The sequence below is a fragment of the Carlito syrichta genome, unplaced genomic scaffold, assembly GCF_000164805.1.
Source record: "Carlito syrichta isolate Samal-C Ts95f unplaced genomic scaffold, Tarsius_syrichta-2.0.1 Scaffold304601, whole genome shotgun sequence".
Taxonomy (NCBI): domain Eukaryota; kingdom Metazoa; phylum Chordata; class Mammalia; order Primates; family Tarsiidae; genus Carlito; species Carlito syrichta.
Genome location: NW_007248697.1, coordinates 624,417 through 646,152, shown reverse-complemented (window position 1 = coordinate 646,152; position 21,736 = coordinate 624,417). Strand labels below are relative to the sequence as shown.

The 21,736-nt window shown below is 41.7% G+C and overlaps 1 protein-coding gene across 1 annotated transcript in view; it reads right to left on the bottom strand.

Moving 5' to 3' along the window:
* LOC103262738 (spermatogenesis- and oogenesis-specific basic helix-loop-helix-containing protein 2-like) overlaps positions 1-20,851 on the bottom strand; it is a 50,238-nt gene extending 29,387 nt beyond the window's left edge. Inside the window, exons 1-4 of the mRNA XM_008060379.1 lie at positions 20,705-20,851; positions 13,562-13,776; positions 1,313-1,374; positions 1,128-1,232 (exon numbers count right to left, since the gene is read on the bottom strand). Of these exons, the coding sequence (XP_008058570.1) occupies positions 1,128-1,232; positions 1,313-1,374; positions 13,562-13,776; positions 20,705-20,851 (529 nt within the window). The remainder of the gene's footprint in view (positions 1-1,127; positions 1,233-1,312; positions 1,375-13,561; positions 13,777-20,704) is intronic.
* Positions 20,852-21,736: the final 885 nt, after the last annotated feature.

The window sequence follows — 21,736 nt, the reverse complement described above, 5'->3', positions numbered from 1 at the left end:
ACCCATCACCTCACACAGTTGCCAATTTTTTTGTGGTGAGAAAACTTAAGATCTACCCTCTTGGCAAACTTCAATGACACAGGACAGTACTGCTAACTACAGTCACATTTGGAATCTGTGCATCTTTACATAAATGAAACCTTGTACCCCTTGACCTACATCTCCCCCAATCATCTTCATTTTAAAAGATTTCCTAGCTAGCATCCTAGGCCTAGAAAGACCAGAAATAGTCATTGACCAATCATGATTCCAGTAAAATTTAATTCCAAAAATTGGAGTCTGTCCTTTGACAAGCAAAATTAAAACGAATGTCATTAGTTTAAGTGCTAGACGCTGGTGATATGCATAATATATCAGGTCAAGAGTTGAGAAATGTGAAGTCTAATTGAAGCACTGACATGCATCCTCTGTGTCTAAAATCTAAAACAGAGGATAACCTCTTTATTAACTGGAAGCAAAATAATTTATATGCAAGTGTTTTGCAAGGGAGGTAGTACTACACAATTCAAGGATTAGTGCCCCCCCTCCTCTTGTAGGTGACTACACAGTGACACAACAGGAGTGACTCCATTTGAATGACTAAGAAATGGTAGCTGGGCTACCCCTGACCTCGAAAATAGTAACACAATCTTGTTACCAGAATAGATAGATAAATAAATAAATAAAACAATCTCTGCTCCCATCATGACACTGCATTTGCCCTTGTGCAATACATTTTAAACCTCTGAAGACGTACATTTTTGCTTCACAGGTAAAGAACATATCTTTCTTTATTTTAGTTACACTTGTTTTCTTCAGATTGTGATTAACAAAGATGAATGTTCTTTGCAGCACCCAGCATGAAGTTAATCCTTAGAAATAAAAAGCATAAGTGGAAAACCAATTTAAAAATGTATAAAATAGCCGGGCTGGGTGGCTCAGCCTGCAATCACGTGCCTTTGGGAGGCTGAGGTGAGTGGATTGCCTGAGCCCGCGGGTTTGAGACCCACCTGGGCAACTTGGCGAGACCTCATCTCTAAAAAAAATTAAAAAATAATAAATAAATAAATAAATAAAAATGTATAAAATACTTTTCATGGAGTTTTAATTAGAATTTTCAAAACTTTGGAAATTTATTTTTTACTCACCAGCATTTGAGAGACATGTTTTCCAGTATTTTACCACACTGCTCATTTTTTCCATTGTCAGTGGTTCAACTAAAGTAATATCAGTTCCATACCCTGAAATACAACCTGAGAATCTTTTTATTAAATATTGGTCTCATGATTTCTATTTGGAGAAAAAACAAATACTATATCCAGCAGGCATGTACCTTTAAAATTTTCAGGGATTATGAAAACAAACAGCAAACATGTGTTTTTCTTCTTGCCAAATCTGAGAAAGAAAAATATAATATTAAAATGAAGCAAAATCATCATTCATAAAATTGGTTTATTTGTTATTTTGCTATTAGCTATAGGATTTTCTCATATATTTTGAATATAAACCTTTTGTTGGAAAAAAAATTTTTAAATAATCTGATTTTTAAAAAGTTAAACTACCTTTGCATCCCTGTGTTAAAAAAACCCCAACTTGTTTATGATGCATTATACTTTCTACATAATGCAGGATTTGGCTTGTCTCTACATTGTTTATGATTTTACTATGTGTTCATGAGTCTGTTATTTAATTTCTTGTATTGTACTTATTTAGTTGTGGTATCTGGTTAAACCAGTTTCATAAACAATTTTAGAAATTGAAAAAAAATCATCATTCAAAAAGTTGGGATTCAAAAGTTTAGCTCATTAGGAACTAAACTACAGTGATTTTCTTTGTTTCTTTAGACTTCAAAATGGTGTCATTAATATTGAAATTTAATAAGAGCAGCATTTCAAATCAATGAAGGAAAACATGAACCACTTTTTCTTAAAAACAACAACAAAAAAAGAGTCTAAACCTTATTCAAATGTTTGAGCTCATCACCAGCTTCCAAGAAATTTGGGGAGAAGAGAAACATTTTAAAGAACATTTTACAAATAAAATCAGCAAAGTCTATAATGTGGGAAACTTTATAAGACAGGACTCATTTAAAATATATAGAGGGTGCCAAAAAAAATGAATACACATTTTAAGAAAGAAAACAATGGTATTGAAATTGTAATACTCAATAAGATGAGTACAAGTCGCATTTGACTTCTGCAATTACAAGAGGTGCTGAAAGTGGTTACATAACCATCCAGACACTTCTGATTATGGCGACCATCTCTCAACATCACTTAAGATGTGTGTGTGAGCTGGGCTCGGTGGTTCAGCCTATAATCCCGCGCCTTTGGGAGGCTGAGGTGAGTGGATTGCCTGAGCCTGCAGGTTTGAGACCCGACCAGGCAACTTGGTGAGACCTCATCTCTACAATAAATCAAAAAGGAGCCGGGCGTGGTAGCGAGTGCCTATAGTTCCGGCTACTTGGAAGGCTGAGGTGGAAGGATCGCCAGAGCCCAGCAGGTCGAGACTGCGGTGGCCGGGAGCGGCCACGGTCCTCCAGTCTGGGTGACAGAGTGAGACTCAAACTCAAACTCAAAAAAAAAAAAAAAAGATATATGTGTGTATGTGTGTGTGTGTGTGTGTGTGTGTGTGTGTGTGTGTGTGTGTGTGTGTATACATATATTTATTCTTCGCACCACCAATAGTTAAAGAGCAAGACAAAAAGAAAAGAGAGAGAGAAGGGAACACTGAATCCTGAGCGCATAAATTCACAGTTTAAAAAATTGTAAGATAAAAATAGGAAAATTGCCGGGCTCGGTGGCTCAGCCTGTAATCCCGCGCCTTTGGGAGGCTGAGGTGAGTGGATTGCCTGAGCCCGCGGGTTCGAGACCTGCCTGGGCAGCGAGACCTCATCTCTACAATAAAAATCAAAAAATCAGCCGGGCGTGGTAGCGTGCGCATGTAATTCCAGCTACTCGGAAGGCTGAGGCGGAAGGATCGCCGGAGCCCAGCAGGCGAGGCTGCGGTGGCCGGGAGTGGCCATTGCACTCCAGTCTGGGTGACCAAGTGAGACTCCAACTCAAAAAAAAAAAAAAAAGTAGGAAAATTTGCACACTGGATATTGGACAGTATTAAGGAACTGCTATTAATTTTCAGGTGTAATATTGGTCTTATAGCTATTTTTTAAAGAGTCCTTACCCAAGAGAGGTACCTATTAAAGTATCTATGGATGAAATGAAATGGTGTCTTGGCTTTTCCTTAAAATAATCCACCAGTATGCAGGAGGTGCAGTCAGATAGGCCAGATGTTGCTAAGTACTGAAGCTGCAAAATGCATGCATGGAAGTTCATTCTACTCTCTCTCCTTTTATATGCTTGCAATTTTTCAAATAAAACATTTTTTTAAAAATTGTGGTTTTATCGTAGCTAATCTCCAGAAAACAGTAAGTAGAAATTTCTGATATTTTGATGGCTACTGAGCCTTGGCATAAGCCAACATGGAATGGTTTTCCAAGGAGAATATGATTGTGAACCAGACTTTAAAGAGAACAGGAAAAACTGCCTGAGACAAACAAACTATTCTTAAAAACTTGAAAGCAAGCTGGGCTTGGTGGCTCAGCCTGTAATCCCGCACCTTAGGGAGGCTGAGTTGAGTAGATTGCCTGAGCCCACGGGTTTGAGACTCGCCTGGGCAGCGAGACCTCATCTCTACAATAAATCAAAAAATAAGCCGGGCATGGTAGCACGTGCCTGTAATTCCGACTACCCGGAAGGCTGAGGTGGAAGGATCGCTGGAGCCCAGCAGGTCGAGGCTGCAGTGGCCGGGAGCGGCCACTGCACTCTAGTCTGGGCGACAGAGTGAGACTCCGACTCCAAAAAAAAAAAACAAAACCTGAAAGCAGCATGTATGATCATGTGGCTATCATTAATTGATTAAAATAAGACCTGGAAGAATTCTCACTAAGTAATGTCTTACATATGCATTTGAAAGAGCAAGCATATGTTACTCTATATTTCAAATTACAGGAAGTCCTCAACATGCAAATGAGTTCCGTTCTGAGAGCACATTTTTAAGTCCAACAAAGTCAGTCTAGGGACTCAACTAACCCAATGGGCTAGAAGCATTTAACAGGCTGTACTGACACCTGGTGGAAAGACATAATATATTTTAAAAAGCAGGTATGTGTCTTCAAAGTTCATAACTTGAAGGTTTGTATGTAGGGAATGTACTGGACATTATATGTTGTTTATATGTGTGAGTCATATACATTGAGACCTACTATGTGCCAGTCTTTGTGCTATGCTCTGAAGAATATTGTGCTAAACTAAGTTTCCGCTCTCATAGAGTTAACAGTTTCCTTGGGGGGGAAGACATTAAACAAATTACCACAGATAATTATGTGGCTAAAAATGTGTCTGGTGCTGTGAAGAAAAGTCACGGGGGTCAACAGGGGCACATGTCTGGGCACCGGCCTGGTCATAGCCTCAAGGGAGACTTCCAGAGGGACAGGCCTCTGCCACTGGCAGGGCACATAAAGGCCAAGGGCAAAGCAGAAAGTAGACAAGCAGCACAGAACATTCTGGACAAAGGGAGCAGCACGTGCAGGAGCCTAGGGTGGCAGAGAACAAGTGAGCTTGGGAAAGTGCAAGATGGCCGAGATTGCTCTAGAACTGGACATCGTAGGGGGAAAAACCACGAGAGAGGGCCCAGGAGCTGGGGAGGGCTAGGCTTGGATCTCAGTAGGCCTCTTTGACCAAAGGCAATGCTTGGGATTCAATTAAAATAGGCAATGCCGGGCAGGCAAGATCTCATCTCTACAATAAATCAAAAAATCAGCCGGGCGTGGTAGTGCAGGCCTGTAATTCCAGCTACTTGGAAGGCTGAGGTGGAAGGATCGCCAGAGCCCAGCAGGTGGAGGCTGCGGTGGCTGGGAACGGCCACTGCACTCCAGTCTGGGCGACAGAGTGAGACTCTAACTCAAAAAAAACAAAAAACAGAAAACAGGCAATGGGAAGCTATTAAGTTTGGGAGCAACACAATTCTATTTGCATTTCAGAAAGACCACTCTGGGTGGTGTGGTGGCTCATGCTGTAATCTCAGCACGTTGGGAGGCCAAGGTGAGAAGATCTCTTGAGCCCGGGAGTTCAAGACCTGCCTGGGCAGCTTGGCGATACTGTGTCTCTACAACAAATAAAAAAAACAAAACAAAAAAAAACTGAGTGTGGCGGTGCATGCCAGTGGTTCCAGCTACTTGGAAGGCTGAGGCAGAAGGGCCTGAGGCCAGCAGGTTGAGGGTGCAGTGGTCATGAACATGCTACACCCTGGGCTACAGAGTGAGACTCTGACTCAAAAAAAAAAAAAAAAGATCGCTCTGTAGATGGGATGGATTTACAGAAGTAGAAAAAGGCAGATTGTGAAATGTACCTATTGAAACCTAGAAGAAACTTAGCTTATTCTTAGTCTTTTTGCCTCAGTGTAATGATTAGAAAGCATTCAGACATACTACTGCAGGACAAACAGCAGCTATCCCACCCCCCCACCCAGGCAAATCTTCAGATACAAGATCAGGACAACCCAAAGGACCATAACCACCTTTGGTCAAAGAATTCGTGAATTGCAAATGTCTAACAAGTCTCTTAAAGGAAACTCCAGCTAGAGTTGACCTCATCAGCCCTCTGTGAACTATGTGACACAGATAAGCCCCATCATGGCAGAAATCATGCGAATAATCCACCCATCTGCCTGCTGTCCATCACCTGACATCATCAGTACCTGCACTTGTCTGCCCCTTTGTGATGATGTGGAAGCAGGCCACCACCTTAATGATCTTCCTCATCTAGGAGAATGGTTAAAAGGACTCAAACACAAGCAACCAGGGGCCATTGCTTTGCTAGAGTCTGGTGTGGCCATGTGCTCTTTGAGCCATGGCTGTCGCCATGCTTCCTGGCTTTGGTCTCCCTCTCCCACCTTGGGGAGGTGAATCTTCTCTTTTCCTTCTCTCTCTAATTTATTTCTAAATAAACTTTTCTTTCTTAACCTATTTGTGTGTCACAATTCTTTGCAATTTATTTGGATCTCTGGGTTCCCAGTGCACACCTTCGGCTTGCCAGCCCCGGTGGTGTTGCGCACCTCCCTGCATCACTCCACCCTCACCCGGGCCCTCCGTACCCTAACAGATTGAACAGACCATATTGCAGTTACTCAGGCAATAGCTGATTGTAAAAAAAAAAAAAAAAAAAGCAGGAATACCTAAGAATCTTCTGTCAAAAGACAGTTCAGAATATTTACTAAACTAGTTACTTTAGAGTAGAAGATTATTACTAAAATGTGATATTCACCCATTTGAGATCTATTCGTGCTTGAGGAGTTTGGGCTGGAGGAAAAGAAAGGAAAGAGTATGTGGCTTCTACGAGGGAATGAGACATAAGTTCAGGCATAAGTACTAACATTAAAGTGGGCATATGTGGGAGGAAGGACAGGGTTTGACCGCCAGGATGAATGTGGGGGTGAGAACAGCGCGTCAGAACACGGGTGTGGCCAGGCATGGAGGGAACAGGAGCAATCAGAATGACACGATGAAAGCATCTTATTTTATTTTTTTAAGTGATAAGAAGGTATAGAGTAGAATGGAGATAGGAACAGCAGGCTGAGGAAAGAAAGACAGGTGGAAGGGAAAAACGGGCTGAACAGTCAGGACCTCTGAAAGAAAACTACTGAGTAGTGCAGTCCAGCTGTTGGCATAAAAAAACACTTTATAAAATTAGCCGGGCGTGATAGCGAGCGCCTGTAATTCCGGCTACTCGGAAGGCTGAGGCGGAAGGATCGCCGGAGCCCAGCAGGTCGAGGCTGCGGTGACCGGGAGCGGCCACTGCACTCCAGTCTGGGCGACAGAGTGAGACTCCAACTCAAAAAAAAGAACAAAAAAAAAACCACTTTATAGTAAATTCACAAAAATTATCATAAGCTAAAATATTCTAGAATTAAAATAATTTTTAGCAACAGGCAATTTGCTTTTTATACATTTCCCTATCTCCATCTTTGAAAAAATGATTTTTCAAAAATTTTGAAAACTGATGTCACTGACACAAAAATACATTCGATTTGGGTATATGGATTTATATATGCTGATGGCTTTCAAATTTCAAGCTTTACATCAGACAGGGTTGGGATTCTTGGACTTTTGTCATCAGTACAGAATCAATTATCAACCAGAACACTCCCCCTGCTGTTCGGGGAAGCCAGGAATCGATAGAGTTCCCAGAATCCAACACTCTGATCTTCAGCTCAGCCGCTCATTCACATTCTCTACAAATCAATAAGCTAAAAGAGCTTCTAGTTTCAGGAACAACAAGAAAATTCTCATTTTCATGAATGAATGCTCCTTGAAACCAAACTAAGCAATGCAAAAACAAAACAAAACAAAAATATTTTATCCATCCCAACAGATACCACTCTGTCTTCATACACCAAAATCTCATTTCAGGTTCTGAGACCTTCTCAATTGATGTCTCTTGTGTTTTAAACTTTTGCCATTAATCTGGGGACCATTCACTTCTCCTGTTTCACAGATTATACTGCATCAATGGCTTGATGTTTCCTGAAACTAAACCTCACACGCAAGGTTAGATATGGATATTCTACAATCTGTTCCTGCACCTGCCCGGAGTGTCCTCTGGAATTCAGCCTTTAGGAGTGCCCACCTGCTCTCTTGTCCCCCTCCCTGGTCTCTGATAACTTAAAAAAATACATATAAAAGTATTTTGAGCTGAGCTGAGCACTCTGCTGACCAAAGGGTCTCGGGAAAGCCCTGGCCTCCGAAAGCTATCATCTAAGAGGGCCAAGGGGTCTCATCAGTCCCTGTGAAGCCAGGGGAAATGTCTAAGCTTACTTCTTTCAGAGCCAGAAAGACTTATAGGGCAAAAGCCACTGTCATCTTTGGGCTGTGACCTTCTTGAATATGGTTGTCCATTATTCTGTCCATGGGCTAAGTGAAACCAAATGAGAGTAGCACGGCCTATTTGGTACTTGTAACAAATAATGTTCTTTGCTACTGGCTTAATGAATTAAGACAACTCTTTTCAGTAAGAAAACTGCAACATTTCCAATAATATAAAAACAATGAGTTCACTTGCTACCAATAGGGCACCTGTGATAAAATGTAGTTAATGCTGTGACAGTTTACTCTGGCCAATAGTGAAGGCAGGCATGGCCTGCTCCCTTGTGGCTGCCCTATAGAGGAATTCCTGCTATGGCATTCACCATGTGCCATGGAGCTAGAAATTAGAAAGATCTAGAGTCTTCCTCAGTTCCTATTCACTTCCACTACCAATTCCTGGGATAAAGTTTTTCGTAAAACTAATCAGATGTTTTATGGGTGCTGTATTGTCAAATATCCGGAAGATTGGGTCATGCAATCTGCCTGATAAGTTACACAGTCAAGTCCAGTATGTTTTGGGAGACATAAAAGGACAACTTGTGAGACCTCTGTGGTTCGTAAGGTTGCGTTTTGTTAGTGAGGTGATGAAGCAAACTGATTAGACCATTGTAAGTGGGGGTGGGGTGAGGGGGTGGGAGTGAAATCAGATCCCAACTTGACTGAGCAGATGGAACCGCATTTGCATTCCTTTCCTGTTGCTGAACTGCTCTGAGCTCCCGAGAATTACAGAATGTTTTAAGAACTGCTGAGTCACTTCATGGAGAGGACAAGCACAATTTCAGAGAGGACTCAGACATCACTGATGAATTTGAAACGTATTTTAATTTTCCGTAACTGCCTTTGGAAGATCAGGTGTCAGGATGTGCCTGAATGATCAAGAATCTGCCCTCTGATTGTGGCTCAATTTTGAGAACTGACCTAAGCCAAAAGTGAAACATCGCTGGAATTCTGGAGCCAAGCACACAAGTCCTAAGATCACCTTAAAATATTTTACTGCTGGGTAGTGCTTGAGTTCCTCTTCTCAATAAAAATACATTCTTTTAATACAATCATGAAATGAAAACAAATTAGGGAGTACTAGCAGTAATGCTAACCTATAATTGAGAGGTGTTAAAATTTTTGTGAATGTCAGTCTGTAAAGTGTTGATATTTTATTAATGAATAAAATGATCAATGATTAGCACCAAGCTTAACACAGTTTTTCTGTAAGAATAAACTTATGACTCTTTTAAGGAGGTTGCTTTCATTTTATTATAAAATAAATCTTGCAAACTCTTTGGAAAACAGTGTGGCGATTTCTGAAAGAACTAGAAACTGACCTTCCATATGACCCAGCAATTCCCCTATTGGGAATATACCCGGAGGAACTTAAGTCGTTCTACCAAAAAGATACCTGCACAAGCATGTTTGTTGCAGCTCTACTCACAATAGCAAAAACATGAAACCAACTATGCTGCCCATCAAAGCTGGACTGGATAAAAAAATGTGGTACACAGACACAACGGAATATCATGCAGCCATAAAGAAGGACAAACATATGGACTTTGCAGCAACTTGTATGAATTTAGAGTCTATCATACTCAGTGATCTATCACAGACACAAAGAACAGAGTACCATATGTCCTCACTCATCAGCAGACCTTGAACAATTATCATAATACTATTGACAGCAGTGGGAAATTGCCGGGAGAAGGGGGATGGGATTGGCAGTTGAGGGAAACTGCCTGGGGAGGGAGGGGTACACCTCATCAACAGGAGTACCTGCATAATGAACATTTGCATACCTAACCCTGAATTGTACCCCACATCTTTACAACAAAAAAAAGAGAAAATAAATCTAATATTATGGCTAACAGGTTAAACTTCATTCTTTTTTCAATAAAAATTAACATGTCTTATATAGATTTGTGACCATGTGCTCTAATTCTGAAAATAAATATGGACACACTTCTCATGTAAATTGCTCATAAAGCACCCAGAGAGATAAGAGTAAGGTAAGTAGTTGTCCTTTCTCCTAAACACACCCAGATTTTGAGATATTACAAAACCACAACAAAGACACAAAGGGAGCCAGGCTCAGTGGCTCAGCCAGTAATCCCCCGCCTTTGGGAGACTGAGGTAAGTGGATTGCCTGAGCCCGCGGGTTCGAGACCCGCCTGGGCAATTTGGCAAGACCTCATCTCTACAATAAAATTTAAAAAATCAGCTGGGCGTGGTAGCCCGCGCCTGTAGTTCCAGCTACTTGGAAGGCTAAGGCGGAAGGATCGCCAGAGCCCAGCAGGTCGAGGGTGCGGTGGCCAGGAGCGGCCACTGCACTCCAGTCTGGGTGACAGAGTGAGACTTCAACTCAAAAAAACCCCCAAAAAACAAAAAACAAAGACACATGGGAAAATCTAAACTACAGAAGTAGAGCTGAACCAGACTTCATTTTGGCTCAGTCATTAAATGTTAGCTAACCCCAAAGGAGAATAGTACTTCAGGACAGCCGGCGGCTTAAACCTCTTATGAAAGGGGCAGTGAGTGAGTGCGACTCATTACTCTAAAAAAGGCTGCAGCCGGGCTCGGTGGCTCAGCCTGTAATCCCGCGCCTTTGGGAGGCTGAGGTGAGTGGATTGCCTGAGCCCGCGGGTTCGAGACCCGCCTAGGCAGACGAAGACCTCATCTCTACAATAAAATAAAAAAATCAGGTGGGCGTGGTAGCGTGAGCATGTAATTCCGGCTACTTGGAAGGCTGAGACGGAAGGATTGCCGGAGCCCAGCAGGTCGAGGCTACGGTGGCTGGGAGCAGCCACTGCACTCCAGTCTGGGCGACAGAGTGAGACTCCAACTCAAAACAAAAAACAAGCAAACAAAAAGGCTGCAGGTTGAAAATCCATAACGGTTTAAATAACTTGTAAACTCATAAGAGATCTGAGAGCAGAAAAGAGAATTTTGGAGCCATTCCTAGCCTCTCAGGCCAGTATCATGAAAGTATCATGAAAGCACATCTTCCAAAAGCAAACTAGCAATCAAAACAAACTTCGACCCTTTTTCAGAGCGGAACACAAAGCCAGAACTCATGGTCTGCCCTAGAATGGCTTTTCTCCCACTCCTCCAAAGAGTCGTTCACGGGCACCTACAAGGCAGATACCACCTGCTATTAGTCAAGATCCACACTGTTTTGGGATGAGTGCGACACGAGACAAACAACAGAAACAAATCCAGCTGTATTCCACAAATTATCCTTTTTTTTTAAGCAATTGATCCAAGGTAAAATAATAGAACTACCATATACATATCTAGATACTTTGTACTTTCATCTATCGTCTCTTCTCTGCTAAGATATCTTAAGCTATGCTATTCAGGCACTAAAAGCAGCAGCAGGGAGAATCTGTAGTGGTATCAGACAGGAGATTCTTTTAACCTGCTGCGTCAACAATTCCCCTATTGGAAATATACCGGGAGGAACTCAAATCATTCTACAAAAAAGATACCTGCACACGTATGTTCATTGTAGCTCTATTCACAATAGCAAAAACATGGAACCAACCATGTTGCCCATCCAAGCTGGACTAAATAAAAAAAATGTGGTACATATACACAATGGAATATTATGCCATAAAGAAAGACAAACATATGGACTTCACAGCAACTTGGCTGGATTTAGAGTCGATCATACTCAGTGATCCATCACAGAAACAAAGAACATAGTACCATATGCTCTCACTCATAAGTGGACCTTGTAACAATTATAATACTATAAGAAAAGGATTGGCAGTAGTGGGAAACTGTTGGGGGGGGTGGGATTGACAGTTGAGGAAACTGCTAGGGGAGGAAGGAGCACACCTCATCAACAAGGGCACCTGCATAATCAATGTTTGTATACCTAACCCTGAATTATACCTCCCATCTTTATAATAAAATAAAACAACAACAACAACAAAAAAACCCCTTTTGGACTGCACCAAAGCATAAACTTGGCTCTTCCGCAAAACTTTATTTTTATCCTGTTCAAAATGTAGCTTCGAAAATGAGCAAAGACAAAGCTGCACTCCATTCAGAGAGACACAGTTAGGATCCTATCTTGCAATAAGAGAGAGACCATTCATACTAATCTGCTCAGAGCTCTTCCAAAACCACATCTATGTCTGTTTTACACTGAACTGGGCATACACCAAAGCTCAGAGGTATAAAAGAGGTTCAAGACAAAAGTCAAATAATTATGGACCTCTAGAAAGAACATCAAGGGAAGAGTAAAGAGTTCTAGTCTGAGATTTGCTAAATTAAAAAAAAAAAAGCCATGGGTTCTCGGCCTCAGTTTTCAGTTTGAAATATGATATAAAAGAGATAATATGTTTTTTTTTTTGAGTTGGAGTCTCACTCTGTTGCTCAGACTGGAGTGCAGTGACCGCTCCCGGCCACCGCAGCCTCGACCTGCTGGGCTCCGGCGATCCTTCCGCCTCAGCCTTCCAAGTGGCTGGAACTACAGGCACGCCCTACCACACCCAGCTAATTTTCTGATTTATTGTAGAGATGAGTTCTCACTAAGTTACCCAGGTGGGTCTCGAACCCGCGGGCTCAGGCAATCCACTCACCTCAGCCTCCCAAAGCGTGGGATTACAGGCTGAACCACCGAGCCTGGCCTCTAGGTTTTTTTTAACGGCATGCAGTAAAGCAGGCATATTCGGAGAAGGAGAACGGTTCACTTCATGGTTTGGAAGTGAAATTCACTTCAAGGTAGTTTGCCTGGTTTGTTTGGAGTTCATATTCCTACAGAAAGCCAAAAGAAATGCAGAAGCTCAACTGTTCTAAGAAACCCAGGAGTGGTGTCTGTCTGTCTGCCTCTCTATTTAACAAGTGACTTGTTCTTCCCATTCCAACCTTTCTTTTCCCCTAACATAATTTGCTTGCTCCTGTATTCAGGGATCATGATATTGTCTCTGAACTTTCTCTTTTAGCCTAGAAAGACCTATCCTACAATTCTGACAAGTTCTCATATATTATCTGCCATTCCACTTTCTCAAGCATATCATAGAAGGGGAACAAATTTGTTCCGACCTAACCCTGTTTAAACACATCCTAAGTGCCTCCAAATCCAATACAGTCAGGCAGATAAGAGCCCAACTCTCCCACCACTGGACTCCAACTCTCTAGAGCGGGAGCAGGTTAAAAAGAAGCAGAGTTTCTACAGAGCTAGAAGATGGAACAAGAGCACTCCATGGAAGTGGTTGTCTCTGGACTCAATGGATCCAGAGGGCCTCACAACTCCAAGAGACACCTCAGATCACAGCCAACATGACAGAGAGCAAAGAGAGCTCACTCATTCCAGTAGCTGCCATAACAATTAATGAGTTCTGACAAAGATGTATCATTTTAATGAAGCCATTATTAAGAAAGAGTCCATATGGGAATAAAGTAAGTATCACGTGCCAGGTAAATATCTATGGCTAATTAATTCTTACATTCTCACCTGTACCTATTACTTGGCAAGTTAAAATGATAATTCTTAAAATAATATGTCACAAACTGGCAATAAAGGTTGCAACATTTATAGAGTTCTGCCTGTGAAGATCTTCCCTCATTTAAAAAATTAAAGGAGAACGATGTCATTTTTTAAGGACCATTGTAGAAATAGGTTTTTAAGAAACATTTCTAAAGATATACATCAAGGTTTTTAAAGTTTACCTAATTAACCTGACAGCTTCGAGGTCCTCAGCACTTAGGAAAGAAGTCATCTGTAGGAAAACCATGTTGAAGGTGCCATCGTCCAAAAGCTTGGATGCCTCCCGCACGTCGCTAATGGTGACGGTGACTCCGGCTGTATTTGAAAAGAATTTCTGTACAGTATCAGCCAGGCAGTGAACAGTGACATCTCCAACTAATAAGAGGTCTATTTTTGCCTGAAAGAGAAGGAAGCAGAAGCACCATCTAATTAGTATTTGGGCACAGAGAAAATGCCACGAATAAGAGGACAAAGCAAAAAAAGGTTACAAAGAATAAAATGACTGACCCTAGGGTGGGACTAGCTGGTCAACTCTAAACATGTAAGGGCAGGAACTATTAGTGTCATATCCTCAGTAACCAGGGTAACTAATAGATCCGAAGGTAGTACTATTTTTCTGCAAATTTCTGTCTCAGACTAATAACAATAGGTAGAATCCCTAGGACCCAAATGTCGTCCTGCTGGAAAATCTGTTTACTGCCGAGAGAACCAAACTGTTGACTCTCCTGCCCAGTTTATATTGATGAAACACACATTCTAGAGAACAGAGCAAGATTTAAATTCCTAAATCCTAAGAAATGTTCAAATAAAGTCCTTTCAAGGAGATATACATGCCATTCCAATCCCAATATTAGAAACCAAAAGGCTCTTTATTTGCATCTGGGATATTTTCAAGTACGTTCAACTAGGAAAAACAGAATTTCCATTTTCCTTTTATCTCTGTTTTCTTCACTACAGCTAATGAACACAACCCACTGAAAGTGCCAAAGAACGAAGATGCTTGAATTCATGGAAATCATCAGAAGACAATCGGAAATGCCAGACTATAGACAGAGCCATATGACAAAACAGATTTGGGAACAGATTCAAGCTGAAGCCAACAAGAAGGGGGTGAAAAAGCTGGAAGTACCTGTACAAAGAGAAAGCCAGCTTGCCCAAGAGGCAGTTCTGCAGGACAGGATGCTCACACAGGTGTCCCCCACCCCGTGGGGCTTCCCTCCCCCTTCGGCCTGGTTTCCCGAGGGTTGTGGGAAAGAACAGGTGAGGGGAAAGAAACCAGGCAAGAGGTTTTTGTTTTTTTTTTTCCCCCTAAAGTACGTTTCCTTTACCATTTCTCATATCGTAATTCAATCCCTTCTCTTGAAGCAACCATGTGGACAGTTTAGTGTCTACCCTTCCAGGCAATTTTTCATACATTGAATTTTTAAAAATGAGTTGGCATTTTCACTTATCAACATAGTTCAAAAATTCGTCCAAAATTCGGGTTCATAGGAAACATTCTCATTTTGCAGGCTGTGATAGATTCGTTCTTTTTTTTTTTTTTTTTGAGTTGGAGTCTCACTCTGTCACCTGGGCTGGAGGACAGTGGCATGCTTCTGGCCACCGCAGCCTCGACCTGCTGGGCTCCGGCGAACCTTCCACCTCAGCCTTCCAAGTAGCTGGAACTACAGGCATGCGCTACCACGCCCAGCTAATTTTTTGATTTATTGTAGAGATGAGGTCTTGCCAAGTTGCCCAGGCGGGTCTTGAACCCGCAGGCTCAGGCAATCCACTCACCTCAGCCTCCTAAAGTGCGGGATTACAGGCTGAGCCACCAAGCCCAGCTAGATTGGTTCTTTTAAAAGTGTTTTCTGTTATTTGTGGGGATCTGGGCTGGTGATCCACATGTCACCTTGATCCAAACTTTCTTATTTCCAGTGATAATAATTGATTGAGCCATTCTCCCAATGTTGGATTTTGATGTTATCACAAGATTTTGACAAACACCTATATCTTTATACAAATAAGCACATATCTTAGGATCAAAGCTAGAAGATCACAAAGTTTTTGCTTTTTATCTTAAATACTGTCAAATTGCTCTCCCCAAGGAAACAAAATTTACACCCCCACCTGCAGTACCCATTTCCCCAACTCTTAACAGACTAATTATTCTTAATCTGTAAAAAATGTTTGCTAATATCATGACTAAAAACCCTCTTAATTTCCCCTTCCATTGGCATTTTTCTAACTAATGGTGAAGTTGAATATATATATTTTTTTCATGGCAAACTGAATCTCTATTTATTGCATATCCTATTTATTATGCATTACTACCTTGACTTCCAAGCCTTGGTTTGTCTTTTTCTTATTGCTTTGTAGGAGTTTATATATTCTGGATATCAGTCAACTATTTCTTTTTTCCAATCTGTCAGTCTTTAATTTTGATCATAAGATCTCTTGCCACTAGTAACGTCTGATATTTAATTGCAAATCTACTGTTTCCTTCATGGCCTTGGCAAATTGTGTCTGGCTTTCAAAGTCATCTCTATTTATGTTAAAACAAACTTTGACGGTATATTCTAATAGTTAAACAGTTTTATTTTTTGTATTTAGCTTTCCATCCCATCTAGAATTTATTTGGTGATTAATATGATGTAAGCATCTGATTTGATTTTTTTCCAATGCAGAGTTAATTGCCCCAATAACCTTATTGAACAAGCCAAGCATCTCTGTGTTTTTAAATGTGCATGTGTTTTCCCTGACTTCATTCTGACCCACTGATCTAGTTGCCTACCTCTGGTTAGTGCCACACTGTCTAATTACTGGCTCTTTATAGGATGTTTTGATATCTGAAAGAGCATTTAGTTCCCTCCTTGTTATTTTTCAATTTGATTCTTGGATATTTTCCTACAATTTACCGTCCAACTAAATTGTGGCATCAGCTTATTAAAGGTTTGATCTTGGTTGCATTTATTTCAATGGTTAGTTAAGGAATATCACTGCTGTGTTAAATCTCCCTATTTAGGAAGTTTGGCTTTCAGAGAATTTGGGTCATGTATTATGTTCCTCAGTTCTGTTGACTTTCGTATAGTTTTAGCATGTGTCCTCATCTGTTTGGTCTCAGATATTTCAATATTTGGAGGTCATTGTGTGGAGAGATCTTTTCTTACTCACTACATTTACTGATTGATTACAGCTGACATGTAGAAGTGCTATCTATTTCTGTATAAGGAACTCATTCAAGTAATGCACTTTATGGTATTCTCTATTTAGTTCCACTACATTTTAGTTGATTCTTCTCAAATTCCTAGAATGACAAACACAGTATCTTCAAAAAATTCTACTTTGGCCTCTGTTTCCAGAATTTATTCCTTTTATTAAAGTGTTAGCTGGAACATCCAAACCAACGGTGAACAGAAGTGACAGTGGGCATTCTTGCCTTGTTCCTGACTTCAGTGGGAATATTTCCTTTTTTTTTTTTTGAGTTGGAGTCTCACTCTGTCACCCAGACTGGAGTGCAGTGGCCACTCCCAGCCACCGCAACCTCGACCTGCCAGGCTCCGGCGATCCTTCTGCCTCAGCCTTCCAAAGAGCTGGAACTACAGGCGCGCGCTACCACGCCTGGCTAATTTTTTGATTTATTGTAGAGATGAGGTCTCGCTGCCCAGGTGGGTCTCGAACCCGTGGGCTCAGGCAATTCACTCACCTCAGCCTCCCAAAGGCACGGGATTACAGGCTGAGCCACCGAGCCCGGCAGTGGGAATATTTCAAATGCTTTTACCACTAAATATAATTCTTACTGAAGGTTTCTGATCAATATCCTTCATCAAGTTAAAAAAAAAAAAAAAAAGTCTTCCCATTGTGAGACTAAGAACTTAAAAATCAGAAATGGGTGTTGAAATTTATCAAATGCTTTTTCAATATGAACATTATCGTATTATTTTTTATTCTTTAATCTGCTAGGTAGTAAATTATATCAGATTTCCTAATGTCAAGCCATCATGGCATTGCTGGGATAAATCTATTTACAATGTGTAATAAATTCATTCATTTTTAGATTTCTGCACCCATGTTCATAAGTGAATCTGGATGCAATCTTGCTTTATTGTCTCATCTTAATTGGGTATAGTGGTTATGCCAACCTTGAAGAATAAAATAGAAAGTTTCAATATTATCCTACAGTCTTGAATAGTTTATAAAACACAGAAATTATCCGCTTCTTGAAGTTTAGGACAAACATATTTATGAAATCTAAACTACAGACTTTATATGGATTTCACCCATTTTTCTGCTCGTGTCCTTTGTCTGTCTAGAGTAGCGAGTTACACTTAGTCCCCGTGTCTCCCAGTCTCCTGTCATCTGCAATGGTGTCTCAGTTTTTCCTGACCTTTGAGGAACACTGGCTAGGTATTCTGAAGAATGTCCCACAACCTGGATTTGTCTGACATTGTCTCATGGTTCCACTGGGACTACAGATTGGGGAAGAACATCATGGACACAGAGTACCCTTCTCACGGTGCCAGGTGTAAATGAGACATTTCCAGCGATGTTCACCTGAGTTGCTTGGCTAAGATGGTGTCTGCAAGGTCTCTCCACTGTACAGTCCCTTTTTCTTCCTTTCCCCACCCTGTTTTCAGAAGGGAGTCACTCAGACCAACCCCACACAGTGGAAGGGGACTCGCCACCTCTTGAAGGCAGAAATGTCAAACAATTATGGATAAGTTAAAACCATCACAGGGATTAACAAATGTGTTAAGGGAGAAACTTCGAGGTTATGGGAATAGTCCACTTCTCCTTAAAATTATACCCTCTAGTTTACCATTCAACAGCAGATCTTATTACTGTGACCTTCCAATGGTGATTTTCACTTCCTTCCTTCTACATTTATGTGGAATTCCTTTGTAAGGAAGATTCCTTCCTTCTCCCTTATTTACTTATTTATTTATACGGTACATCATTATGGATATTTATTTTATCCTCTGGGTGACAATCCAATACTATTATTTTGTTACTCAAATGACTCCAGTTTGGCCACTGGGAACTGGGAAGTGCTTAATTTTTAATAAGCATATGCAGTCATTTTCTTTCTTTCTTTTTTTTTTTTGAGTTGGAGTCTCACTCTGTTGCCCAGACTGGAGTGCAGTGGCCACTCCCTGCCACCACAGCCTCGACCTGCTGGGGCTCCGGCAATCCTTCCGCCTCAGCCTTCCAAGTAGCTGGAATTACAGGCGCGCGCTACCACGCCCGGCTAATTTTTTTTGATTTATTGTAGAGATGAGGTCTCACCAAGTTGCCCAGGCGGGTCTCGAACCCACGGGCTCAGGCAATCCACTCACCTCAGCCTCCCAAGGCGCGGGATTACAGGCTGAGCCACTGAACCCGGCTAGCCATTTTCAATTAAGATGGAGAGTTCATCTAAATCTCCAGCCTCTCTCCAAACAAGGCAGCATCCTTACACACCTTCCCTCCATCCAATACCCAGACCCCCGATACCATTCTCATGCTGTGAATATCTGGAATTGTAGTTCCCATATTGAAATTCTACAGGTTTTCATTAACATTTATATTTAATGAACTTTTGTTTCTCTGATTTCTACGGTTTCTTGTCTCTCATATTTGCTTCTTTCTTGGATTCATTTTATTGAACCACAGTACAGGCCCAGGACGTTCTTTAAATGACTGTTTGATGTTATCAAAGAGTCCTAGCATGTCTAAAAGCATCTTTATTGTGCTCTCACAATTCAGTGCCAGTTTCACCTGGCAAATATTCCTAAGGTCAAAATCACATTGTCTTGGAACTTTGCGTTCAGCATCCAGACTTGCTAATGAAAAGAGTATGCTGCTTTGCTTTTCTCTGGGCATTTTTCTACTCTTTATCCTCTGGGTTCTCACAGTTCTCTAGGATGCATGTGGATAGGGATGTATTCTTCCTACTTGTCACCCAGTGGATCTTTGACGCTGGAAATTTTCTACTATTTCTCTGATTTTTCTGAATTTCTCTGATTCTTTCCTCCTGTCTGTTGTTCTTGTCTCTCCCTGCAAATCTTTTATTAGATGCTAGCCAGCCTGAATCTCATCCTTCGTGTCTCAACTTCTCTCTGAGGGACTTCCTTATTTTCCAGATCACTAGCTCAGTCTTCAGTCCTTCTAAATATATGTGCGTGTGTGTGTGTGTGTGTATTACAACTTCAGTTAATTTAATGTGAATTACTAATTTCTAGGATTTCTCTTTCTTTTTTTTTTTTTTTTGAGCTGGAGTCTCACTCTGTCGCCCAGACTGGAGCGCAGTGGCCGCTCCCGGCCACCGCAGCCTCAACCTGCTGGGCTCCGGCGATCCTTCCACCTCAGCCTTCCAGGTAGCCGGAATTACAGGCGCGCGCTACCACGCCCAGTTGATTTTTTTGATTTATTGTAGAGATGAGGTCTCGCTGCCCAGGCGGGTCTCGAACCCATGGGCTCAGGCAATCCACTCACCTCAGCCTCCCAAAGGCGCGGGATTATAGACTGAGCCACCGAGCCCGGCTGGATTTTTCTTTTTTTGTAATTTTTGTTATAGCCTACTATGTTTAGGATGTGATAGCCTCTCTTGGAATACAAATCAGAATTTAAAAGTTTTCTTCCATTCCCTTATGTCCATTCAGGCTGCTGTAACAGGTTTTTGGAAAATGAGGTGGCTTATAAACAACAGTTTGGATGTTGGAAACTCAAAGAACAAGGTGCTGGCAGATTTGGTGCCCGTTGAAGGTGCAATTTCTGGTTCACAGACAGCAGTTTCTCACTGGGGCCTCACATGGTGGATAAGGGAAGGGGTGTCACTCAGTCTTCTTTTATAAGGTGCCAATCCCGCATGACCTAATCACCTCCCAAAGACCTCCCTTCCTAGTATCAGCACCTTAGGGGTTAGGATTTCAACATATGCATTTGTGAGGGACTAAACATTTAGACTCTACCACCTTGATAGTCTGTCTCTAGATTGATTGTTCTGTGCACCTGTGTCTAGTTCTGCGAATGTCTGGCAACCCCTGGCTATGGACATATAAATATGAATCAAAGACCAAGTGGGTGGGAATAAGCAGTTTCCCCTGCAGTTGGTGCTTCCTCGAAGGCTGTTTGCTTTAAGAGAGAACGGACTATGGGTTTGATGTGAGTGAACAGGGTGGGCAGAGAGGCTCAAAATCAAGGCGGGTTTTCCTCTGAAAACCAAGCATGTTAATTTATGATCCTCTTGGGAAGAACTGCCTTTCCTTTTCTCCTCCATCTCAGTGATAGAAGTCTGGAAACAGCCCATGCAGGACACCCTCATTCCATGTACAGTTCATCGTCTTTGGACAGTTCCTGGGTCTTACCCTACAGTTAGGAGCACCATGGCTCCTGCCATAGTAGTAGGAGTGAGCTGGAGAGTCCAGGAGGACAATCCGGGGACCTACCTGGTCCGAGTGTGTTCTGCTCTCAGCGGATCCAAACCAGGTGACCACACTTTGGGCCACTTCCATCTGTGTTTCCGTTAATACTGTTAATTCTGTTAATACCTATCACTAAAATTGTTTTTCCTCTGCATTTATTCTCTCTGTATCTTTTAAGTTATGGTTTTTCTACTTGTGTTTTAGTGGCAGTTTGATTCCATCTGCCTTCAAGATTTCAAGTTTTTCTGAAGTTTGTTTTTATGTTCAGAGAGCAGCAGCTTTGTCTGAACCAAGACCCCAGGAAGGACAATGCATGGTCTTTGGTTGTCTCCTTGATCTTTTAATCTGAAACACCTGTCCTCTTATTGTCCCATGCTGTTTACTTGCTAACGTGTCATCCCATTTTGAAAGCATCTCCTGCTGTGGAGGGGAAGGGAGGGTGACAGGTGTGCCCAGTTCACCATCATGAGCCAATACCCCTCACCTGCCCCTCCCTACTTTAAACAGAAAAAAAATTTAAGCCCCTTGGCATGGTCTTTCACAGACTCAGGTCAACCGATTTCACCAACCTCATTTCCTCCTACTTCCCTCAAATATCGTACATCCTAAGAGGACAGTGTGACACTTCCACGTTAGCTTTGATATTTGGAGTGTCTCCCATGGAGCGTGTTGGGGCCCTGCTAGCGTGTTTCCCTTTCCTTGTATAAACATTTCTCATTTCCAACAGCACTTCAGGGGCATTGGGGGACTCAGCCACCATGATGCTGATAAGTGATGCTAATGAATGAGGCTGCTTGCAAATCTCCACAGTCACGTCTGATTTCTTTTATACCAATATATTCCTTTGTGAACCCAAAGCCAAGCCCTGGAACAATCACTAACATAACCGGAATGACTATAGTTTTGTATTTTTATTAACCTGGTTAACTGAAGCAACCTAAAAATGTCCAAAAATAGTGTATATGGGCTGGGTGC